Genomic DNA, 26665 nt, shown 5'->3' on the forward strand with positions numbered 1-26665 from the left:
GACCAGATAAATTCTAAAGATTTTATAAAAAGACTAGCGAAAAATTTAAATTTGAAAACCTTTGAGTATGAGTGTACTAGTACTATCCCTAACTATAAAGTGAAATTATATGAATTGATTTTACTTTTGCTTCCTTCAGATCTTTAAGCTCTTGTTATAGAAACGAGCCATCAGAACAGTCGGAGCGTTTGCTGCGACTGAGCCCCGTACAAACCCGTATATCTATTGCGTACGTGACCCTAGTGCGTCTGTCACCCTACTTTGACCGTAAGCCTATGCGCCGGTTAAAGTAGTTGAAGTCAAATTATTATGAAATGTGTACATCTTAGAAATTGCGCATAGCGCAATTACGAAGCCCCGTACGACGTTCCTTTCAAATAAAACAAAAATTTCAAATTGCCCTAAAATTTTAATTTATTGAGTATAAATACACATAGGGCCTAGTATCGGCCTCAGTCCGAGGATCCAAATTTTTTTTTTCAACAACATTCTATTCGGCCTTTGATTACCTTTCAAATGAAACAAAAATTACGAAAAACGGATGAAATTTACTCGAGTTGCATGTAGAATACGCATAGGGCCCTAGTAGCGGCCTTAGTCCGAGGACCCAAATTTAATTTTTTTTTCAACAACATTCTATTCGGCCTTTGATTACCTTCCAAATGACACACAAATTACGAAAAACGAATGAAATTTACTCGAGTTCAATGTAAAATACACATAGTGCCCTAGTAGTGGCCTTAGTCCAAGGACCCAAATTTAATTTTTTTTGAACAACATTCTATTCGGCCTTTGATTACCTTCCAAATGAAACAAAAATTACGAAAAACGGATTAAATTTACTCGAGTTGTATGTAGAATACGCATAGGGCCCTAGTAGCGGCCTTAGTCCGAGGACCCAAATTTATTTTTTTTTCAACAACATTCTATTCGGCCTTTGATTACCTTCCAAATGAAACAAAAATTACGAAAAACGGATTAAATTTACTTGAGTTCTATGTAAAATACACATAGGGCCCTAGTAGATTTTCACTTCTAAGGCCCTAACTCACGGTCCACACACCCGATTTAAAAAAACTTTTTTTTCCTGGATTGATATTGACAATACCTATCATTTGCCGTGTCATTTACATTTCCATCGTTTATTTTGCCAAAAATATCACCAAAAGACCTTAAATCACTTAGGTGGCCCTAACTCACGAAGGGCCGACCCGAATATGCCCATCTTCGAACTTAGCTTCACTATTTTGACTATCTTTCAGGGAAAAAAAAATTTTTGAAATCGGATTTGATTTACTTAAGATATCGACGTGACGGACAGACGGACAGACGGCCCAAATTTTTATTGCGGATTCGTCATCTATGAACATAGGCAAACACTTTGCCCTTACCGTCTGCTTCGAATTCCATCAATTACACACGGCATCGTAATCCTATAAGCCCCTTTGTACTTCGTACGGGGCTAAAAACGATGAAGAGAAAAGGGGGCGACTGACTACTGCCTGAGTTTTCGTATGCCAATTAAAATTCGCCAAGGTATGAATGTGGCTGAAGTTAGCAACACCAAGATTTTATTACAATCTGTTAGCTCGAGCACAAAGGATGAAATTCTTTTAACTTTTGAAGAAATAGCCTAAAATTATATTGTTGAGAGGCCCTAGTCCCACTAATGACAGATTTATAAGTGTCCTATCACTAGAAACTTTTTCTGGATGTGGTGAGTCCATTTGTGAAAGCGAAAAATCAACGACTCTCATATTTTGCCATTTCTATGCTGAGATTTTCGGATACATTCACTTATACTTTGTTAATTAGTACCTCACGGGAAAAGAAATATTAGTGGAAAAAAAGTGGAATGAATTATACCAGATAACTCACAACTAACATTGCAATTCAAAAATGTTGTAGTTGCTACTTAGCTGACTACCAATATTATAATGGACTACCGAACGCATTTTTCGGCAGAGATATTTACTATTATTGCACTGAAAAATCGACGTCACGAGAAACGACGACCCTCTGAAGAAACGGTGAGTTCCTGGAAAAGTGGTGACTCTTCATGAACTCACCTTTTCTTCAAGAAGTTGCCATTTTTTCTCGTCTTTTTTAAATTACGCACAAGGCCCTTACGTACAAGGTAGTCATAGATTCTTCAAGAACTCGTCCTTTTTTCAGGAAATCGTCGTTTTCTAACATTTTGTATATTTGTACAAAATGTTACAGAACGACGATTTCCTGAAAAAAAGGCGAGTTCTTGAAGAATCTACGACTACCCACCGCTTCTACAGGAACTAGCCGTTTTTCAGAAAGTTGTCGTTTCTCGTGTCGTCGATTTTTCAATCAGTGCAACATTCACTGAATGCTTCAATATGTAGGGAAGGTTGTGTCGACAAATTCTTGTCATTGCTCTCTACTTTCTACAGAAATTCTAATTGTAGTTTGTACTCTTGGTTACATTTGTCAGTTTTGATAGAGTTAGAGTGGAAGAAATAACATTTTTAGCCCCGTACGAAGTACTGGGGGCTTATAAGATTAATATTCCGTTTGTAACACGTCGAATTGGAAGCAGACAGTAAGGGCAAAGCATTTGGTTATGTTCATAGACTACGAATCCGCAATAAAAAAAAAGTCCGTCCGTCCGTCCGTCTGTGACCCCTCTAGCTTGAGTAAATCACAACCTTTTTTCAAAATTCTTTTTTTCCCTGATTGGTATCAACAAAAGTAAGGTCAAGTTCGAAAATGGGCATGGTAGGGTCGGCCCTTCCAGAGCTAGGGCCCTATAGGTGTTTTTCAGTCTTTCGACGATATCTACCGAAATACGCACGCAATGGTTGCTTGTGATATATCAAATGAAAGGTATTGACGAGTAGAACAAAATTGCTGAACATTATTTTTGGATAAGATGCAACGTGGGCTTGTTGGGAGGGCTCAAAGGTCGGTACTCGGCCCTAAGTGTTTTTTGCACATAAATCGAGTAAATCTCATCCGATTTTGCTAGATTTAGTTTTTTATGGAAGGTAATTGAATACCGAAAAGAACGTGGCGAAAAAAGTTTCAAATTTGGGCCCTTGGACTAAGGCCGCTACTCGGCCCTAAGTGTTTTTTGTACATAAATCGAGTAAATCTCATCCGATTTTGCTAGTTTTTGTTTCGGTTGAGAGATAATTGAATACCGAAAAGAACGTGGCGAAAAAAGTTTCAAATTTGGGCCCCTGGACTAAGGCCGCTACTCGGCCCTAAGTGTTTTTTGTACATAAATCGAGTAAATCTCATCCGATTTTGCTAGATTTAGTTTTTTATGGAAGGTAATTGAATGCCGAATAGAATGATGGCGAAAAAAGTTTCAAATTTGGGCCCTTGGACTAAGGCCGCTACTCGGCCCTAAGTGTTTTTTGCACATAAATCGAGTAAATATCATCCGATTTTGCTAGTTTTTGTTTCATTTGAGAGATAATTGAATACCCAATGGAAAGTTGGCAAAACATTTTGGGTTTCTAAAATAATGTCGTAAATTGTTGGTTTTATTTGAGAGGTACTTCGTACGGGCTTTCGTAATTGCGCTCTGCGCAATTTTAAAAATAAACACTTTCAGTAAATTTGTCTTGCATTTTGGTAACAGACGCATTAGAGGGTTGTAGACGTATTAGGGTTCCGGGCGTATTACGGCTACGGACGTATTATGGTTACGGACGAAATAGGATTACGGGTCGTACGGGGCTAAGTCGCAGCAAACGCTCCGACTGTTCTGATGCCTTGTTTTTAAAATTAGAATATAAGTTCTAGCTAGAGTCCACCATTTTGTTGGGTGCTACGCGGACACACGTGGACACAAACGAAGACTACTACATCCAACGTGATTTTAAGTGTATCTATTCACGCCGTAAGTGTGCCTAAAATTAAATTTTAAGTGAACGATTCGATGAAAAAGTGAACCAAAAAATACATTTAAACGCTTTCCTGTACGTTAAAAAGACCTCCGCAATCTTCATTTTGAATTTCGACCGCACTTACGGCCTGAATTTGGGTGTAAGAGCCGCAGATGCAGCCCGATTCAATATTTCAAAGTTTTTCTACAATGTGGCTGATTTTATCCATGTGTAGCACGATACGGTTAAACGGAACGCAACATTACCTCAAATCTCTTATGAAATGATAGCATCGGATCCGGCCGCGATCAAGTGTGCATGCTTTGTTGTTGAAATGGCTTTAGAGTGATTCCTTTATGAATGTTGTTGTGGTTTCGTCTCATTTCAGTTTTCAAGCGCGAAAATCGTCGTTTGTGACTCGCAATGAAAAGTTGAATTTTTCGGTACACGTCGCGTCGTAAGCTTGTCCTAACGAGGCGGAGCCGAATTGAATTTTTATCACTCGTAACAAAATGTACGGCAGATGAGCCATTTTCTGGTTTTTATTATTTTTTTCAAATTTTTATTTCGTTAAATGAAGGGTGTTTTGTGTTACGCTAATTAAATATATTTAATGTGTGCTAATGCATTTCGAAATAGAGGGAAAAAGTAGGGAAATGTACAATGATTAACCAATGGATTTTTTACCTACTTAGGAACAGTACAATGACAAACAAAACATAATATTTACATAGGACGACTGACGAAAGACTATTATGTGCAATTGAGATGTTGAATTCGATCAATTTGATGAGCATGTAATTCTTTGGCTTCATTTATACATCTTCGAAATTCGTTGGTCGCTTTGGTCATTTGTGCGCAGAGCGTCTTTAGTCGGTCTAGTTGAACAACAGACACCACTGAAAAATCGTCTGTGCACAACACAAATGTTTGGTTAATCATTTTTAAACAAACGAATTGCAAAAGAAAAAATTTGTTTACTTTGTGTGGACGAATTGAGGTAATCATTTGATGCGTCAATTCCATCAGTGATTGCTGGCCAGTTCGTTTCTTCCTTGGTAACAATTGACTGGTCGTTTTCACTATCGTCGTAGCTCTGCTTCTTTATTTTGGTTTGCAATGAGTCGTGACGATTAACTATGTTCTTTCGCCGTCGTTTGTAAGGGGTGAATAATCGAACTGGACCGGATGCAGCTGAAAATCGTAATTATTCGATTCAATAATCAGTTTAATGTCGATTATTTGATCGTTCATTTAGGCTTGACATGCGTTCTTTGTTCTCCCAATTTCGATGAAAGAAATTGACTGCTCGAGTACATCGAAAAGAAACGTGATCGATTGGAAATAACTTTGGTGTCGTTAGATCCAGCGTTAGATATGACCGATGTCATGTATTCTTCTAACTTTTACTTGACCGTGAAAGCAAGTTGATTTTGGTATTGGCTTTGGTAGATTTATACGTCTAACTCATTACAAGATATGAATGAATTAATGGATCTTCAGTCCGGAAAATGAACGACTAAAGATGCATCAACAAAGATGCGAAACGTCTCAAAAACCTGTTTTCATTTCTTGCAATGAGTTGGACATTTAGAGTAATTATACCTAGAGAGGAAATTACGAATAGAGTTACGTAAAATTTGTGGTCCCGACATGAAATATGTAATATTTCATCGTGTGAGTTGAGTTTTTCCCTACTAAATTGGTGGGCAAATTAGCGCAAATTAGATCTAACAAAAGCAACCGCTTTTCTCGATATAATTTCATTCTGTAAAAATTGAATGAGCAATAAAGAACTGCTAATTTATTGTCTTGGATCTTTTCCTTGATTCATCAAACCTGAACTCCGTTAACAGGTTATGGGCCATATAACTGGAGTTTAACGATAAAAGAAACTGAATTCCGTAAACGGTGAAACTCACATTAACGAAATGATGGAAATGTTTTATCGTCTTACTAGCCTAGGTGAAGATTTCGAGGAACATATTGTTGTTGCAGTTATATTGTGTAGACTGTCAGAAAGTTACGACAATTTAATCACAGAATTTTAAAGTCGAAGATTCAACCAGATTCATCGTTAAAAAGAGCCCTAGTGGCCTCAGGTGTGTTGTTATGCACTATCTTTTGAAAGGTCGACAAAATTGACCAGTCTGTAAATGGAAAGGAGAAATTGTCACCCCACTGAGAATCAGCTAATGCGAATCTTCATGGGGACTGAATTTTCAGATGTCTAAACGATGAGTCTGAGTGAGAACCCGAATTTGCATTATTTCCGTCTCACCGTATTAAAACATGAGTTTGAGTGTAGGGTTCTGTTGTTGCAATACAAAAACATCAAACCGAAAAACTAACAAAAATTTTCAGCCAACAAAAACCAAAAATAATATTTACTCACTCGAATCATCATCACAGCATGCGGCACAGATGCAACTAGTTGCGTGTGACGTTAAAATTCCTTCGTCAATTAGCGCTTGTAAGCTCCGGCCACCGCACCGCATCGATCGCTTCCAATCTTTGCTCGAACCACGACCGCACAAATTTTCAAATTGACTAGGCGTAAACCATTGATCTTTAAACTTTATGCAACGACAGCGACCGCCTGAACCCAATCGAGATTTGTACAATTCAGCTGTGGTAGTCTTGGAGCGAACTGGTAACACTTCCGAATTCATCGTATCATTCCAATTGGTTGTGCACAGGGCTGTTGATTCTGTCATTGTTGTCGATTCTTGAGTATTTGTGCTTCGGTCGCTTGTTGCTGGATGACAGTGTGAGTGGCTTTAATATCACCATCGCCAACGACAGCATTGCCCGAAATGAAACCGTTACTGTCCACGCACAACATTTGCTTCAAATGAGGCAATTGATCCGGTGTTATGACATTAAATGTCGTTCCAATCAACGAACCGATGGGTAGTGATACTGGTACAGACACAACTGTGTTGCCAGTTTCAGATGTGGCCACCAGTCGAGTCGTTCGAGGTGCAACCTTTAATTACAAATACACGAAGAGTTAATAAAGCGTTCGTGGATGGAAATACTTCTGAGAATAAATCCACATCAAAAATCTTATCTTCTTTCCATCTTTAGGCTCCAAGTGGACAATTTTCCTAATCTAAATAAGTGTCGCGTAGCGTACACACCGTACATACTCTAAAAGTATGAAGTTTTCAGGTGTGACCACCTGCTCATGGAACTTTATATCATTCAGTTCACTTCTCATTCAATTCACTCACCTTTGATATGTTCGAACCTCTGCCGACAACTGATGCTAATCCCTTTGATTAATGCACCGGTAACAACAATTGGAAGCATTGGAACAGCTGCTACGGACGCTATAATAATACGGGTGGTTGCAAGACCTCCAACTGTTGAGACAGTATCTGAAAAGGGCATCATCACAATAAAATTTATGGAAACTCGCTCAAGAAGACAACAAGTTTTGCCGTACCTCCAGTGGCAGCCGTTTTGACACAGCTGGATGGAAACACTTCCAACTGAACGCGATTGAAATTATCCGAATCTATGTCACCATTCCTATTGTAAACACAGCAGTATGGTCGTTGTTCGTTTTAACCCATTAACTTGAATTTCTACTGGGAATAGAATGTTTATATTTTTTTGTGGTAATGTTTCATGTTGAAGCCCATCATTTAATATACCAGTTCTAGTTCTAGGATCAGACCACTTATCGCGATTCCCAGCTCAAGAACTCAAGCATTTTGAGGACCCTTTGAATTATTTCTTCTTGTGTGGCTCACAAATGGGATTATTGAAGAAACCGTAGGTTGGTTCCTAGGATCAGACCACTCCTCGCGATTCCCAGCTCAAGAACTCAAGCATTTTGAGGACCCTTTGAATTATTTCTTCTTGTGTGGCTCGCAAATGGGATTATTGAAGAAACCGTAGGTTGGTTCCTAGGATCAGACCACTCCTCTCGATTCCCAACTCTAGAACTCAAGCATTTTGAGGACCATTTGAATTATTTCTTCTTGTGTGGCTCACAAATGGGATTATTGAAGAAACCGTAGGTCGGTTCCTAGGATCAGACCACTCCTCGCGATTCCCAGCTCAAGAACTCAAGCATTTTGAGGACCCTTTGAATTATTTCTTCTTGTGTGGCTCACAAATGGGATTATTGAAGAAACCGTAGGTTGGTTCCTAGGATCAGACCACTCCTCGCGATTCCCAACTCTAGAACTCAAGCATTTTGAGGACCATTTGAATTATTTCTTCTTGTGTGGCTCACAAATGGGATTATTGAAGAAACCGTAGGTTGGTTCCTAGGATCAGACCACTCCTCGCGATTCCCAGCTCAAGAACTCAAGCATTTTGAGGACCCTTTGAATTATTTCTTCTTGTGTGGCTCACAAATGGGATTATTGAAGAAACCGTAGGTTGGTTCCTAGGATCAGACCACTCCTCGCGATTCCCAACTCTAGAACTCAAGCATTTTGAGGACCATTTGAATTATTTCTTCTTGTGTGGCTCACAAATGGGATTATTTAAGAAACCGTAGGTTGGTTCCTAGGATCAGACCACTCCTCGCGATTCCCAGCTCAAGAACTCAAGCATTTTGAGGACCTTTTGAATTATTTTTTCTTGTGGAGACTTCTAATGGGACTATGGAAGCAACTGTAAGCTGGTTCCTAGGATCAGACAACTCCTCACGATTCCCAGCTCAAGAACTTAGGTGTTTTGAGGACTTTTGCAATTATTTCTTCTCATATGGCTCTTCAATGTGATTGTGAAAGCAACTATCGGTTGGTTCCTAGCATTAGACTACTTCCTTTAATTCCCAGCTGAAGAATCCTGACCTTTCAAGGATTGTAGCAATTCTTTTTGTTTGTAAAACGTTCTAATGGTATTATAAGAGCAACCGTAGGTTGATTCCTAATATTAGAGCACTTCTCCCGATTCCCAGCTCAAGAACTCAGACATTTCAATGTTTCTTCGTAGGTTTGTTCATATCACTTTTCCCGATTCCCAGCTCAAGGAAGTTCTACCGAATATTAATGCCAGAATTCATTTTTTTATTTATAATAAAAAATTATTTTACATAATCGGATCATGCATTACCGCACAAAGAATATTTCACGGACAATTTTTCATTTTACGTGATAATGGTAAAAACAATCATTATTTTTGTTTAGGCACAAGTGGACATTACACTTAGCACAGTATATGTGAGACTTATAATCACACGCTTCAAATTTACAACGTAACCGGGTCTCTGAGTACTTTGGAAGGTGATTTAGTCCGTCGTATCGGGTGCTGTCGTCGGTTCGACTTTCACGTTTCTGGCTATTTGAAAAAAAAACGAAATAAATTCTTGATCGAAAATGACAACGGTTGCAATAAACACCTGGGTGTCGACATCACAGCTGATAAAAAAATTTTCGATTAGAAAAAACAAACACTTATTTTGAACGAGAATTTTTTTAAGAACAAATAGTTGTAATACAACGGTCTGAGAACGAATCCCGCACTCAGCTTTTGCAGAGAGGTGCAACAATCACGAGACATGTTTTACTGCTTGCCCTATGCGAAAATTGATCATTACGTAGCCATTTGCCCTTTGCGGAAATGATAGATTACAAGTGGAATTTTTTCAGATTCATTTTTCGGGAATTTTCATGTGAAATTCAATTTTCGCATGTTGTTGGCAGTAAAACGGTACGTAATTTATAAATTCGGAAATAATTTTGTGATACTCGAAAACTCTCTCGCGTATGTTTGAGCAACTTGCTTCGGTAACGCTCACAAAATTGCCTTCCTGGTGGGAACTTTCATTACCAGACTCCATCTCACTCAGGCTGAACTGGCCATGCTAAGCAACAAGGCATCGTTCAGTGGCCTTTTCAATATTTGTTGCATACATTGCATGGTGGGCCCTGATCTCACTCGCTACATTTATAGAAAAGATCATTACAGAAACTTGTTGCTAAAAGCAACTTGCGAGTTTGCTTTAGTGACAAAATTTTTACCTCATACGCAATGAGTTATTTTCGCAGCATCCCATGTACGCTACTAATACAATATGAGAACAAAAAATCGAATGTTGTTCTGTTATTCATCTAAACATTTCTACCTATTGTGATAGTCCGAGAGCAGATTGTTTGACAACATTTTTTTTTTACGAACGAACGAAAGCAAGGCAACGATAATAAAAGATATCTAAAATTTGAACAGTGAGCAAGGGGCGAACAATTCAATGTTGTTCTCTGATGAATAAATAAATAAATCTGAAAGTTTGGCCCAATGATCATAAGAGATGTGACGCAAGTTCCACCGATTGAGAAAAATATTTTTTTTTATTTAGACAAGAGGAACTTTATTACATAAAATTCATATCATACTTGTTCCACTCACCACAGAAGTTCAAGTTTTAAAAATATTATTAAAAATGAGAAGAAAAACAAAAATTTAAATTGAAGCCAGTAAGAAATGAACATAATTCTCAAGGTTTCCGATGATACTCATAGAAGCAATCGTTGCTTTTGTTCACGCAAAGATGAACATTACACTTTGTACAGTAGATCTGAGATTTCGAGTTACATGATTCGAGCTTACATCGCAGGCGATTCTCAGAATACTTTGGCAGATGATAGCTTCCATCGTATCGAATGTCTTTATCGGTACGGCATTCTCGTGATTTGTCGTTTCGTTGGTGCTTCGTTCGAACATCTTCGAGTGTGATTCGAGCATTTCGTTTGCCGGTTTGTTCGAAGTATATAAGTTGTTTCGCCAATTTCATTCTGAATGCCAAGAGGTCCATAATTTGTCGTTGTGGTACTTCAGCCCGTTTGCAGTGAATTTTATATTCAATCCAGGACTGCACGATAGAAAAATCGATAAAATGGGAGACCATTCTCAAAGTCCATTTTTTCGATCGAATGAAAATACGATAGTAGCTGATCATTTGGTTCATTAGATCCACTCCGCCCATATTCATGTTGTACTTTTGAACGATCTCCGGACGATCAATACTTATCTTTTGATTGGAATTCTTATCGAATCGATAAGCTTTGTCAGGTGTTCCAACCCCAACGTAATTCGACGCCAAAGCCACACATTTGTTATCGTACCATTTTACACAAACGACAGATCGATCCGAGCAGACGACCTCTTCAGAGCATCCTCGTCCTATCTTCTTCATTTCAGAATCCGTAGAAAATGGCGGCTTCGAAAAACGGTCTAATCGAATTGTACCGGTAGCGTAAATTTTTTTTTGAGCCAGGATTTGGAAAAGTGGGAAGGTGGAAAAATAATTGTCAAAGAACAGTTTGTGGCCAACTCCTTCAATTCTGTTCGCCAAATGCAGCACCATGGTAGCACCTGACCCAAATGTTGATAGCATTTTCTGATCAAATTCCGTGGTTGAGCCTTGGTAACAAATAAAGTCGTAGGCCAGGCCACTTTTACCACACAAAACCAAATTTTTGATGCCCCATCGGATCTTTGGTTTATTTTTCACAAACTGCTTCACTCCTTTCGTAGCTCTGCCTCTCATTGGTATCATTTGTTCGTCGATTGATAAATATTCTTCGAGTGGCAGTTGGAGACATCGTCGTCGCACCGAATCCATCAATGGGCGAACTCTGATAAATTTGTCGGACGAGTTATTCGGAATGGTCGTGACATCGATCAGATGGAAGTTAGTTCGCAACAAATAGAAGCGATAGATTGGAATGCTGTCTGTAAACATTTTCAAATCCAATTCCTTGCTGTAATACAGTTCGATCCGCGGCAACTTCAAATTGCCCATCATAATTTGAAGTCCGATAAAAATTTTCATTTCCGCCTTATCCGTGGGTCTCCATTTTTTAGCGTCTTGCTGCTCTGCGTATAAGTTCGTGTATGTCACCATATCGTCAAAGATTGACTCTGGAATATATTTCGAAAAATATTCAAGAGGTGACCAATACTCTTCGTCTGCATCGTCGTCATCCGTCTGTTGATATTCGAAATTGTGTTTGTTGACGATTCCTTTACCCCATTTTACTTTGTCCTTGGGAGTCCACTTCCATTGATCGATACCAGTTTTCGTAACAGCAGCATTCACGTTTGTCAATAGATCCAAACTTGACCATCCTTCAAAATCATCTTCATCGCTATCGTCCTCAACAAATTGCTCCTCGTCCAGTGTCAATACTTGGCTGCCGATTCTAATACGTCGGCTCTGTTGCTCGAACGTGCATTCTGCCTCATCGTCATCGCTATCTTCCAATTCTGATTCTACCAATAGATTACAAAAATCTTCTGGAGCAACTTTTTCGGTCCTGGTACGCAACAGAAAAAATTCGTTGATTCGTTGTATTGTTTCGAATCAATAACTTTTGTCACTAACCTTTTGCTACGAGGAGCCATCACGGCGAATTTGTAAATTTTACGAAAAAAGATAAATTTAGAAATTTATATACACAAGCTTTACAGGCTAAATTTTTTTATTGGTGATTTCCAAACGCTTTGCCAACACGAAATAAGGAATGGTCGTGACATATCATTACATTTAAAAATCAAAGCTACTGAGATTCATGCTACTATAACTTGCTGAGCCACATTAGTTCTGTTATTCATAATAAAATGCTAGTATTTGTGTTGTATTGCAGCACGGCAAGTACAGATGCAAAAAATAATCAATATTTGAAGAAGCTGTTCAAGAGCATAGGCCTATTGATCTCAATATCGCCCCAGATCGATAGATCTTACACAAAAACTATATTATGACTTCGCGTACCTTCAGAATAACAAAGTTGATGAATCTGATTTTTTTTTTACATTTGCTCGCAAAAACGTATATTGTACCATTTCAGAACACCCATCGGGTATATTTCCAATAGTATTATCAAATCTCTAAGCCATGTATTGAGTAGAGGCTCAATATCCGAGATATTTGGGACACATTAATATTATTTTAGAAAATGGGTCAAATTTGGCCCATTTCTGCGCAATGAGTTAAAGCAAAGCTTTGTTTAAACTCTTCCCAATTTTGATCACTCTGGCATGTGCGTCGACGAATGTCATGTAGCAACCGTGTGATTCGCCGTTTTCTGAAAGACGAAAGCGAAAGTGGACAAATTATTTGGCTGCGAGAAGATAAGCGATGCAAGCACTTACACCAGCTCAAATCATTCTGGTACTACTCATAGTCAGTTATGCAACAAATATCGGCGACATAAGTGCTGTGTTCTTGTTGTCCCTTTCTTTTCGTTAAGTCAGTGACACTACGATTAATTGGAACATCGTAAATACACAAAATATTTCATCTAGCACACATGATCTAATTAAGCGTCCAGTTCAGACCAATCGCTTCAATGAGCTCATTATTGGTAAGAAAAATGAATCGTAGACCGGCAATCTAAAAGCGGAAAAATTCTCAAACAAATTCACAAACAACATTAAACTATAGCCATACCTCGATAATGCAATTGTTATTTATTCGAATTAACTACCCGAGAGCAACGGCATACCATCAATGTAAATCGGATTTTTGCCCTCATTCGAAATGCAGCCGTAGTTGGTGAGGAGCATTGAATTGTTCTAGTCGATGTGTGTTTTACTCGGTAATCCTCGATAGCGACAGATTTCTTTTGTATGTTCGTGCGTTACAATTTATAATTATTTATAATTTTATGTGAAAGAACAGTAACACAACTTATAAAAGACAAAAACGCTATTAACAGTAATGTAACTGTGACACCTTTCAATGGGTCTTTTTTTATAAATTTTAGTAACTATTTTTAGCGATATTTTTAAATACAATGTTAAGCACAAATAATGACTAGAAAGTAGTTCCAAATCTCGTTCTTTACAAACTTTACAAGTATATCATTTATCGAATAAGTGATGGCAATTCTGCCACCAATATCTGATGGCATAATAACCGCTGAAGATAAAGAAAAGAAAAATAAATAAAAAGTCACAGAAAATAGCTAGCGTTTCTGAAGAGCGATACTTTTTTGCATCATCAAAAGCTAATCTTCGAAAAGTCTCGCTTGCTCCGCTCGCGAATCTGTTTTCTTTTGATCAAATCAAATCAAGCGAATCGCCGAGAAATTTTGATTTGTTTCCGGGAAGTTTTGATTGGTTCACCGGGAAGAAAACATTACTTACATACCCGCCTCGATCACCCTGATAGATCTAAATGCTTTGCACAGGCCTTGTCATTGTAATTGACTGAGCTTAAAATTTCCTTGCCCGAATGGCACCCAACAACCAAATTAAAAGTCGGCGCGCCTGGCTCATGTAATTCTTTTTTTTCAACAAAATATGAAGTAAATGAACTTACGTTTGATTTTAGTCCAAATATGTGACCATGATGCTTCCGAATTCGATTCCACTGGCCTGCATTCATTATCTAAAAAAAAAACAGAAAACCAATTTTAAATAAATGTGTAGGACTTAAGAAAAGTTCTTCACTGGCACCAATTCTGGTCGAGTGATTGAAGAATTTGTCGACAGGGCATTGAAAGACCTGAAATTGGAACCGGATTGCTGGTCCACGTGTGTGGATTTCGCGTGTGGAAATAATGTTTTCTTCCCGGTATCCAAATTCGATTTCCCGGTATCCGGCAAAATCCAGTAAAATTTCCCGGTGGTGAAAACAGTATTTCCCGGTGACTCCCCCATAGGTGAAAGTGAAAGTAAACCACAATTTTATTAATAAAAACTTTACTTGTACTACTATATTATGACTAGGGCTGTAGGATGCATTACTCTTACATCCTACACACTTCCCACATTCAATTGAACCAACGAATTCAATTTAATTTTTGATTTTGTCGATTGGCACCATTTACATTTACATACAAGTGGTTAGTTCTCATTATCTGCACCATATACTTTGCGTATCCAAGCAGTTAAAGAAGCCTAGGTATCGTCAATGAAAATTCTGAAAGGACAGTTTAGCTCACATCTGACAAAGGCAGAAAGCAGATCTGAAGCAGAACTTTAGATGAAATCTTTTTGTGTACTATATTTATATTACATGCTACATGCGTCGAAAACGGTATTTTTTATGTTTCACGCACTACCTTCGACGCCCAAAGCATACAAAATCCATATACATAACTCGGGATAAAAAGATGAAATGTCTCTGTGCAAATGCTCTGCCATTTTTTCGAGTGCGTTCAAATAGGTATCAATACAAGTCGAAATTTTCCAAGAAGTAAAGGCAGGTTTTTGAACTGCGTGGACGTTCTACCAATTACTTCGTAGATATCCCTCAGTCCCACACAAGAAAATAAGAAAGGATCATTATCTATTCCGTCAAGTTTGTCGAGTTGCTCCCTATTCGTGATCCTATAGTAATACTCACAGTTGTATGAGCTTTTTATTTATTTATTTATCGTTCTGCGATTGGAAAATGAAAACCTCATCAGGAAATGTAAGTCTCAACGGGAAATTGAAATCTCACCGGGAAATGGTTTTGAAGTTGGAAAATGAAAATTCACCTGGAAATGTAAGTCTTAACGGGAAATTGAAATCTTACCGGGAAATGGTTTTGCAATTGGAAAATGAAAATTCACCGGGAAATGTGAGTCTAAACGGGAAATTGAAATCTTACCGGGAAATGTAAGTCTCAGCGGGAAATTGAAATCTTACCGGGAAATGGCTTTGAAATTGGAAAATGAAAATTCACCGGGAAATGTGAGTCTCAACGGGAAATTGAAATCTTACCGGGAAATGTAAGTCTCAGCGGAAAATTGAAATCTTACCGGGAAATGGCTTTGAAATTGGAAAATGAAAATTCACCGGGAAATGTAAGTCTCAACGGGAAATTGAAATCTTACCAGGAAATGTAAGTCTTAACGGGAAATTGAAATCTTACCGGGAAATGGCTTTGAAATTGGAAAATGAAAATTCACCGGGAAATGTAAGTCTTAACGGGAAATTGAAATCTTACCGGGAAATGGTTTTGCAATTGGAAAATGAAAATTCACCGGGAAATGTGAGTCTAAACGGGAAATTGAAATCTTACCAGGAAATGTAAGTCTCAACGGGAAATTGAAATCTTACCAGGAAATGTAAGTCTCAGCGGGAAATTGAAATCTTACCGGGAAATGGCTTTGAAATTGGAAAATGAAAATTCACCGGGAAATGTAAGTCTCAACGGGAAATTGAAATCTTACCGGGAAATGTAAGTCTCAGCGGAAAATTGAAATCTTACCGGGAAATGGCTTTGAAATTGGAAAATGAAAATTCACCGGGAAATGTAAGTCTCAACGGGAAATTGAAATCTTACCAGGAAATGTAAGTCTTAACGGGAAATTGAAATCTTACCGGGAAATGGCTTTGAAATTGGAAAATGAAAATTCACCGGGAAATGTAAGTCTTAACGGGAAATTGAAATCTTACCTGGAAATGGTTTTGCAATTGGAAAATGAAAATTCACCGGGAAATGTGAGTCTAAACGGGAAATTGAAATCTTACCAGGAAATGTAAGTCTCAACGGGAAATTGAAATCTTACCGGGAAATGTAAGTCTCAGCGGAAAATTGAAATCTTACCGGGAAATGGCTTTGAAATTGGAAAATGAAAATTCACCGGGAAATGTAAGTCTCAACGGGAAATTGAAATCTTACCAGGAAATGTAAGTCTTAACGGGAAATTGAAATCTTACCGGGAAATGGCTTTGAAATTGGAAAATGAAAATTCACCGGGAAATGTAAGTCTTAACGGGAAATTGAAATCTTACCGGGAAATGGTTTTGCAATTGGAAAATGAAAATTCACCGGGAAATGTGAGTCTAAACGGGAAATTGAAATCTTACCAGGAAATGTAAGTCTCAACGGGAAATTGAAATCTTACCGGGAAATGTAAGTCTCAGCGGAAAATTGAAATCTTACCGGGAAATGGCTTTGAAATTGGAAAATGAAAATTCACCGGGAAATGTAAGTCTCAACGGGAAATTGAAATCTTACCAGGAAATGTAAGTCTTAACGGGAAATTGAAATCTTACCGGGAAATGGCTTTGAAATTGGAAAATGAAAATTCACCGGGAAATGTAAGTCTTAACGGGAAATTGAAATCTTACCGGGAAATGGTTTTGCAATTGGAAAATGAAAATTCACCGGGAAATGTGAGTCTAAACGGGAAATTGAAATCTTACCAGGAAATGTAAGTCTCAACGGGAAATTGAAATCTTACCAGGAAATGTAAGTCTCAGCGGGAAATTGAAATCTTACCGGGAAATGGCTTTGAAATTGGAAAATGAAAATTCACCGGGAAATGTGAGTCTCAACGGGAAATTGAAATCTTAGCGGGAAATGTAAGTCTCAGCGGAAAATTGAAATCTTACCGGGAAATGGCTTTGAAATTGGAAAATGAAAATTCACCGGGAAATGTAAGTCTCAACGGGAAATTGAAATCTTACCAGGAAATGTAAGTCTTAACGGGAAATTGAAATCTTACCGGGAAATGGCTTTGAAATTGGAAAATGAAAATTCACCGGGAAATGTAAGTCTTAACGGGAAATTGAAATCTTACCGGGAAATGGTTTTGCAATTGGAAAATGAAAATTCACCGGGAAATGTGAGTCTAAACGGGAAATTGAAATCTTACCGGGAAATGTAAGTCTTAACGGGAAATTGAAATCTTACCGGGAAATGGTTTTGCAATTGGAAAATGAAAATTCACCGGGAAATGTGAGTCTCAACGGGAAATTGAAATCTTACCGGGAAATGTAAGTCTCAACGGGAAATTGAAATCTTACCGGGAAATTGCTTTGAAATTGGAAAATGAAAATTCACCGGGAAATGTAAGTCTTAACGGGAAATTGAAATCTTACCGGGAAATGGTTTTGCAATTGGAAAATGAAAATTCACCGGGAAATGTGAGTCTAAACGGGAAATTGAAATCTTACCGGGAAATGTAAGTCTTAACGGGAAATTGAAATCTTACCGGGAAATGGTTTTGCAATTGGAAAATGAAAATTCACCGGGAAATGTGAGTCTCAACGGGAAATTGAAATCTTACCGGGAAATGTAAGTCTCAGCGGGAAATTGAAATCTTACCGGGAAATGGCTTTGAAATTGGAAAATGAAAATTCACCGGGAAATGTGAGTCTCAACGGGAAATTGAAATCTTACCGGGAAATGTAAGTCTCAGCGGGAAATTGAAATCTTACCGGGAAATGGCTTTGAAATTGGAAAATGAAAATTCACCGGGAAATGTAAGTCTCAACGGGAAATTGAAATCTTACCGGGAAATGTAAGTCTTAACGGGAAATTGAAATCTTACCGGGAAATGGCTTTGAAATTGGAAAATGAAAATTCACCGGGAAATGTAAGTCTCAACGGGAAATTGAAATCTTACCAGGAAATGTAAGTCTTAACGGGAAATTGAAATCTTACCGGGAAATGGCTTTGAAATTGGAAAATGAAAATTCACCGGGAAATGTAAGTCTTAACGGGAAATTGAAATCTTACCGGGAAATGGTTTTGCAATTGGAAAATGAAAATTCACCGGGAAATGTGAGTCTAAACGGGAAATTGAAATCTTACCGGGAAATGTAAGTCTTAACGGGAAATTGAAATCTTACCGGGAAATGGTTTTGCAATTGGAAAATGAAAATTCACCGGGAAATGTGAGTCTCAACGGGAAATTGAAATCTTACCGGGAAATGTAAGTCTCAACGGGAAATTGAAATCTTACCGGGAAATTGCTTTGAAATTGGAAAATGAAAATTCACCGGGAAATGTAAGTCTTAACGGGAAATTGAAATCTTACCGGGAAATGGTTTTGCAATTGGAAAATGAAAATTCACCGGGAAATGTGAGTCTAAACGGGAAATTGAAATCTTACCGGGAAATGTAAGTCTTAACGGGAAATTGAAATCTTACCGGGAAATGGTTTTGCAATTGGAAAATGAAAATTCACCGGGAAATGTGAGTCTCAACGGGAAATTGAAATCTTACCGGGAAATGTAAGTCTCAGCGGGAAATTGAAATCTTACCGGGAAATGGCTTTGAAATTGGAAAATGAAAATTCACCGGGAAATGTGAGTCTAAACGGGAAATTGAAATCTTACCGGGAAATGTAAGTCTTAACGGGAAATTGAAATCTTACCTGGAAATGGTTTTGCAATTGGAAAATGAAAATTCACCGGGAAATGTGAGTCTAAACGGGAAATTGAAATCTTACCAGGAAATGTAAGTCTCAACGGGAAATTGAAATCTTACCGGGAAATGTAAGTCTCAGCGGAAAATTGAAATCTTACCGGGAAATGGCTTTGAAATTGGAAAATGAAAATTCACCGGGAAATGTAAGTCTCAACGGGAAATTGAAATCTTACCAGGAAATGTAAGTCTTAACGGGAAATTGAAATCTTACCGGGAAATGGCTTTGAAATTGGAAAATGAAAATTCACCGGGAAATGTAAGTCTTAACGGGAAATTGAAATCTTACCGGGAAATGGTTTTGCAATTGGAAAATGAAAATTCACCGGGAAATGTGAGTCTAAACGGGAAATTGAAATCTTACCAGGAAATGTAAGTCTCAACGGGAAATTGAAATCTTACCGGGAAATGTAAGTCTCAGCGGAAAATTGAAATCTTACCGGGAAATGGCTTTGAAATTGGAAAATGAAAATTCACCGGGAAATGTAAGTCTCAACGGGAAATTGAAATCTTACCAGGAAATGTAAGTCTTAACGGGAAATTGAAATCTTACCGGGAAATGGCTTTGAAATTGGAAAATGAAAATTCACCGGGAAATGTAAGTCTTAACGGGAAATTGAAATCTTACCGGGAAATGGTTTTGCAATTGGAAAATGAAAATTCACCGGGAAATGTGAGTCTAAACGGGAAATTGAAATCTTACCAGGAAATGTAAGTCTCAACGGGAAATTGAAATCTTACCAGGAAATGTAAGTCTCAGCGGGAAATTGAAATCTTACCGGGAAATGGCTTTGAAATTGGAAAATGAAAATTCACCGGGAAATGTGAGTCTCAACGGGAAATTGAAATCTTAGCGGGAAATGTAAGTCTCAGCGGAAAATTGAAATCTTACCGGGAAATGGCTTTGAAATTGGAAAATGAAAATTCACCGGGAAATGTAAGTCTCAACGGGAAATTGAAATCTTACCAGGAAATGTAAGTCTTAACGGGAAATTGAAATCTTACCGGGAAATGGCTTTGAAATTGGAAAATGAAAATTCACCGGGAAATGTAAGTCTTAACGGGAAATTGAAATCTTACCGGGAAATGGTTTTGCAATTGGAAAATGAAAATTCACCGGGAAATGTGAGTCTAAACGGGAAATTGAAATCTTACCGGGAAATGTAAGTCTTAACGGGAAATTGAAATCTTACCGGGAAATGGTTTTGCAATTGGAAAATGAAAATTCACCGGGAAATGTGAGTCTCAACGGGAAATTGAAATCTTACCGGGAAATGTAAGTCTCAACGGGAAATTGAAATCTTACCGGGAAATTGCTTTGAAATTGGAAAATGAAAATTCACCGGGAAATGTAAGTCTTAACGGGAAATTGAAATCTTACCGGGAAATGGTTTTGCAATTGGAAAATGAAAATTCACCGGGAAATGTGAGTCTAAACGGGAAATTGAAATCTTACCGGGAAATGTAAGTCTTAACGGGAAATTGAAATCTTACCGGGAAATGGTTTTGCAATTGGAAAATGAAAATTCACCGGGAAATGTGAGTCTCAACGGGAAATTGAAATCTTACCGGGAAATGTAAGTCTCAGCGGGAAATTGAAATCTTACCGGGAAATGGCTTTGAAATTGGAAAATGAAAATTCACCGGGAAATGTGAGTCTCAACGGGAAATTGAAATCTTACCGGGAAATGTAAGTCTCAGCGGGAAATTGAAATCTTACCGGGAAATGGCTTTGAAATTGGAAAATGAAAATTCACCGGGAAATGTAAGTCTCAACGGGAAATTGAAATCTTACCGGGAAATGTAAGTCTTAACGGGAAATTGAAATCTTACCGGGAAATGGCTTTGAAATTGGAAAATGAAAATTCACCGGGAAATGTAAGTCTCAACGGGAAATTGAAATCTTACCAGGAAATGTAAGTCTTAACGGGAAATTGAAATCTTACCGGGAAATGGCTTTGAAATTGGAAAATGAAAATTCACCGGGAAATGTAAGTCTTAACGGGAAATTGAAATCTTACCGGGAAATGGTTTTGCAATTGGAAAATGAAAATTCACCGGGAAATGTGAGTCTAAACGGGAAATTGAAATCTTACCGGGAAATGTAAGTCTTAACGGGAAATTGAAATCTTACCGGGAAATGGTTTTGCAATTGGAAAATGAAAATTCACCGGGAAATGTGAGTCTCAACGGGAAATTGAAATCTTACCGGGAAATGTAAGTCTCAACGGGAAATTGAAATCTTACCGGGAAATTGCTTTGAAATTGGAAAATGAAAATTCACCGGGAAATGTAAGTCTTAACGGGAAATTGAAATCTTACCGGGAAATGGTTTTGCAATTGGAAAATGAAAATTCACCGGGAAATGTGAGTCTAAACGGGAAATTGAAATCTTACCGGGAAATGTAAGTCTTAACGGGAAATTGAAATCTTACCGGGAAATGGTTTTGCAATTGGAAAATGAAAATTCACCGGGAAATGTGAGTCTCAACGGGAAATTGAAATCTTACCGGGAAATGTAAGTCTCAGCGGGAAATTGAAATCTTACCGGGAAATGGCTTTGAAATTGGAAAATGAAAATTCACCGGGAAATGTGAGTCTCAACGGGAAATTGAAATCTTACCGGGAAATGTAAGTCTCAGCGGGAAATTGAAATCTTACCGGGAAATGGCTTTGAAATTGGAAAATGAAAATTCACCGGGAAATGTAAGTCTCAACGGGAAATTGAAATCTTACCGGGAAATGTAAGTCTTAACGGGAAATTGAAATCTTACCGGGAAATGGTTTTGCAATTGGAAAATGAAAATTCACCGGGAAATGTAAGTCTCAACGGGAAATTGAAATCTTACCGGGAAATGTAAGTCTTAACGGGAAATTGAAATCTTACCGGGAAATGGCTTTGAAATTGGAAAATGAAAATTCACCGGGAAATGTGAGTCTCAACGGGAAATTGAAATCTTACCGGGAAATGTAAGTCTCAGCGGGAAATTGAAATCTTACCGGGAAATGGCTTTGAAATTGGAAAATGAAAATTCACCGGGAAATGTGAGTCTCAACGGGAAATTGAAATCTTACCGGGAAATGTAAGTCTCAGCGGGAAATTGAAATCTTACCGGGAAATGGCTTTGAAATTGGAAAATGAAAATTCACCGGGAAATGTAAGTCTTAACGGGAAATTGAAATCTTACCGGGAAATGGTTTTGCAATTGGAAAATGAAAATTCACCGGGAAATGTAAGTCTCAACGGGAAATTGAAATCTTACCGGGAAATGTAAGTCTTAACGGGAAATTGAAATCTTACCGGGAAATGGCTTTGAAATTGGAAAATGAAAATTCACCTGGAAATGTAAGTCTTAACGGGAAATTGAAATCTTACCGGGAAATGGTTGTGAAATTGGAAAATGAAAATTCACCGGGAAATGTAAGTCTCAACGGGAAATTGAAATCTTACCGGAAAATGTAAGTCTTAACGGGAAATTGAAATCTTACCGGGAAATGGTTTTGCAATTGGAAAATGAAAATTCACCGAGAAATTGAAATCTTACCGGGAAATGGTTTTGCAATTTTAAAATTAAAATTCACCTGAAAATGTAAGTCTCAACGGGAAATTGAAATCTCACCGGGAAATGAATCTGTAAATGAAGTCTAATCGAGAGACCAATCTCTGATCGGGAAATTAAGAAATAGAAGAAATCGCTTCTCGGTCGCTTCCCGTTATGACTAAAATTTCCCGGTATCCGTAATTTTGGTCAAACGATTTCCCGGTATCCAGGATACCGCGGATAGCGTGAATTTCCACACGCGGTGGATTTCCACCTGAACTCGATTCCAAGAGCTAAAGTCGATGCTCTGAAGGACCAGCTCAAATCGTACGTCCAGTTCACCGTCGAACTAGAGACCCTCAAACGAAATCGATAAACTTTTTGGAACTCACGGTGTACAACGAAGAGTCAAACCTGAAAACGAACTGGTACCACAAAGCCATACCGTCGAACCGAATCCTCAACTACTATTCGAAGCATCCAAAACAGATGGTTAAGAACGTGGCCAAGTCGACGGGTGTTTTTCAGTTAGCTTCCGTTCGTTCCACAATAACAATTTGAAATTAGAAAATTAGAAAAGACATTTTGACAAAGAACATTTTTCCGTCTACATGAGATGACCACCACACCGAAGCCTAAATACCCAAGAATGCGTTTGGATTTGCTGGAGTGACATACATCGAAGGTCTGTCCGACCCGACACGCTAAAGAATCAACTGAAACGACACGCTCCTGAGCTCAAAGTTGCTTTTCGCCCAGCTAGAAAAGTGTCACAAGTCTTCTCCAACAAGAAAGAGAAATTGGACATCGGCAAACACTCCAACGTCGTCTACTCCATTCGATGCAAACAGTGCGGAAGGACGTACATTGGTGAGACGTCACGATGTTTATGTGAACGTTGCTCCCAGCACGAAAAGGATGTGGCTAACCGAGCTAAGAAACCAAACAAAAACGGCTCTGGTAGCACATGTGACGGCAACAAACCACGAATTCGACTTCAGTACGGTGAAAGTTTTGAAAAAGGTTCGAGCCAGAGGTCTATTAAAGATACATGAAGCGAACCAGATTATCCTGAACGAAGGCCACAAGGTATTTTTCAAAAAGGACGCAAAGCACGTCTCTCCAGTATTTTACAATCTCATCACGAAGAAAATGAGAGACAGAAAAGTCGCAAGCTCCGAGTCTGAAAACACTAGATGACACATCATACGGTGAACCATCAATCGAATCGATCAATCCTATTCAATCCTATTCAACAATCTGTGATAAGAAACGAAAATCAAATTTTGTTTGACAAAATATTTCCATTAATTGATTGTAGCAAAATATTAGCGTAAGTTCCGAAGCTATTTAAGTTATACGCCCAAGCAATTCATTGCTGTCTTCATTATCGAATTTTTAGCCATGAAAATGACTCGGTTGAATCGAATGCAAGGCTGTAAATAATGATAAACCCTGAATTGTTTTTGGTTTTCGATCGAGGGCAGTAAGTCATACAACAACCGGTGACCATAACATCCGTTGCCAGTAGCAATTAATACTTCACCACACATCCTATGACTTTTCACGTGCTCCCATCGAAAATGGGAAACCAGCAGATGAAGTAAAAGATCTATATTTCTCAAAATTGAAAGACGATTCAAACGATCCGTCGCTTGCCCGGATCGGCGAACCATTGTTTTCAAATTGGATCAAGTTTTGGCAATATCACTCTTAACACTAAAATTCTTTTCGAAATAATACAAACCTTTCGGGATGACGCATAAATATACTGTTGACCCCCATCCATTATTTCCGGGTGTAGGAAACATTCGCCCCTCATTCAGTCGAATGCCGATGTCACAGTTTGTATCCGGACATTTATACTTCATTCCGGTCGCACCCGGATACTGCGATTGCAGTGTAGAAAGCAACAGACTACCATCCTCTTCAATTGGTAGCAAAATCGGTTCGGCTTCTTCATCTTTAGCCACGTTTAGAAATCCAGCTTTGTCTGTGCCTACGGCGAAAATATTTATTTCTTAGTGGCGAAAGGGAAAAACAAAACCAATTTTGTGTTCGCTGGTTTTTAGGTCTTTTTTCCATAGGATGTGATTTTCCAAATGTGATTGATAAAAGTTAGAATTGCAATGCTACTATGAGCAAACCAACACGCAAATTTATTATTATTTGTTAACTGGTAACCAATCACTCAAAGCAGACATTGCAATTTGAAAGTTTGGTAGTTGTTGGTAGTTGGACCCGCAAAATATTTAGCAGTAAAGATGTTTACCGTTTGAGAGCTACGCACCGAATGACGAAATTATTCTGCCTGCTTGCCTATTTATAACTCACAAATTTGGTAGTTGACTACCACGGTGGTAAATTGCAATGCTACTATGAGCAAACCAATACCAGGCAAATCAATTGTTATTTGTTATCTAGTAACCGATCGCTCTTAGCAGACATTGCAATTTGAAGTACTGGGGGCTTATAAGATTAATATGCCGTTTGTAACACGTCGAATTGGAAGCAGACAGTAAGGGCAAAGCATTTGGTTATGTTAATAGATGACGAATCCGCAATAAAAAAAATGTCCGTCCGTCCGTCCGTCCGTCCGTCCGTCTGTGACCCCTCTAGCTTGAGCAAATCACAACCTTTTTTCAAAATTCTTTTTTTCCCCGATTGGTATCGACAAAAGTAAGGTCAAGTTCAAAAATGGGCATGGTAGGGTCGGCCCTTCCAGAGCTAGGGCCCTATAGGTGTTTTTCAGTCTTTCGACGATATCTACCGAAATACGCACGCAATAGCTGCTTGCGATATATCAAATGAAAGGTATTGACGAGTAGAACAAAGCTGCTGAACATTGTTTTTGGGTAAGATGCAACGTGGGCTTGTTGGGAGGGCTCAAAGGTCGTTACTCGGCCCTAAGTGTTTTTTGCACATAAATCGAGTAAATCTCATCCGATTTTGCTAGATTTAGTTTTTTATGGAAGGTAACTGAATACCGAAAATAACGTGGCGAAAAAAGTTTCAAATTTGGGACCTTGGACTAAGGCCGGTACTCGGCCCTAAGTGTTTTTTGCTCATAAATCGAGTAAATCTCATCCGATTTTGCTAGTTTTTGTTTCATTTGAGAGATAATTGAATGCCGAATAGAATGATGGCTAAAAAAGTTTCAAATTTGGGCCCTTGGACTAAGGCCGGTACTCGGCCCTAAGTGTTTTTTGCACATAAATCGAGTAAATCTCATCCGATTTTGCTAGATTTTGTTTCATTTGAGAGATAATTGAATGCCGAATAGAATGATGGCTAAAAAAGTTTCAAATTTGGGCCCTTGGACTAAGGCCGCTACTCGGCCCTAAGTGTTTTTTGCACATAAATCGAGTAAATCTCATCCGATTTTGCTAGATTTAGTTTTTTATAAAAGGTAACTGAATACCGAAAAGAACGTGACGAAAAAAGTTTCAAATTTGGGCCCTTGGACTAAGGCCGCTACTCGTCCCTAAGTGTTTTTTGCCATAAATCGAGTAAATCTCAACCGATTTTGCTAGTTTTTGTTTCATTTGAGAGATAATTGAATACCCAATAGAAAGTTGGCAAAAAATTTTGGGTTTCTAAAATAATATCGTAAATTGTTGGTTTTATTTGAGAGGTACTTCGTACGGGCTTTCGTAATTGCGCTATGCGCAATTTTAAAAATGAACACTTTCAGTAAATTTGACCATGCCCAACTTGACTTGCATTTTGGTAACAGACGCATTAGAGGGTTGTAGACGTATTAGGGTTCCGGGCGTATTACGGCTACGGACGTATTATGGTTACGGACGAAATAGGATTACGGGTCGTACGGGGCTAAGTCGCAGCAAACGCTCCGACTGTTCTGATGCCTTGTTTTGAAGAACATCAATTCACTTTCGATTGTCAGCTTCACGTTACTTATTACGTTAATTACCAGTTTATTTGTGAATTCGAAGACTAGAAACACACGAATACGAGTAGTTTTAAGAACTGTAGAAAAAGTTGAAACGAAATGAATGTGACATTTGATATTAAAAATTCAGCGAACGGTGGATTCGTGAAGTTTTTTTTTACACTGTTTACATTGGACATGCTCGCCGAAAGCATGTTGTTTTGTCAAGTTTTTTTTCTTGTAC

At 38.3% G+C, this 26665-nt stretch overlaps 1 protein-coding gene and 1 pseudogene across 1 annotated transcript; both read right to left on the reverse strand.

Annotated features, from left to right (window-relative positions):
* Window positions 1-4420: 4420 nt before the first annotated feature.
* Window positions 4421-7089, reverse strand: LOC119082533 (annotated as a pseudogene).
* Window positions 7090-9778: 2689 nt separating this feature from the next.
* LOC119082621 (piggyBac transposable element-derived protein 3-like) lies at window positions 9779-26591 on the reverse strand. The gene is made up of 6 exons (XM_037192183.1): window positions 26464-26591; window positions 24277-24528; window positions 14158-14226; window positions 13285-13456; window positions 12987-13227; window positions 9779-12919 (listed from the first exon to the last, which is right to left on the reverse strand). The coding sequence occupies exon 6, from the start codon at window positions 11734-11736 to the stop codon at window positions 10327-10329; it is 1410 nt and encodes a 469-aa protein (XP_037048078.1). The 5' UTR covers window positions 11737-12919; window positions 12987-13227; window positions 13285-13456; window positions 14158-14226; window positions 24277-24528; window positions 26464-26591; the 3' UTR covers window positions 9779-10326.
* Between the last annotated feature and the right edge of the window lie 74 nt (window positions 26592-26665).

This window comes from Bradysia coprophila, unplaced genomic scaffold (assembly GCF_014529535.1).
Source record: "Bradysia coprophila strain Holo2 unplaced genomic scaffold, BU_Bcop_v1 contig_476, whole genome shotgun sequence".
In the NCBI taxonomy this organism is placed as follows: Eukaryota; Metazoa; Arthropoda; class Insecta; order Diptera; family Sciaridae; genus Bradysia; species Bradysia coprophila.

Bases quoted from the DNA above. Each gene is read 5' to 3' on its own strand.
- LOC119082621 (XM_037192183.1), bottom strand. From the start codon at position 11,736: ATGGTGACATACACGAACTTATACGCAGAGCAGCAAGACGCTAAAAAA.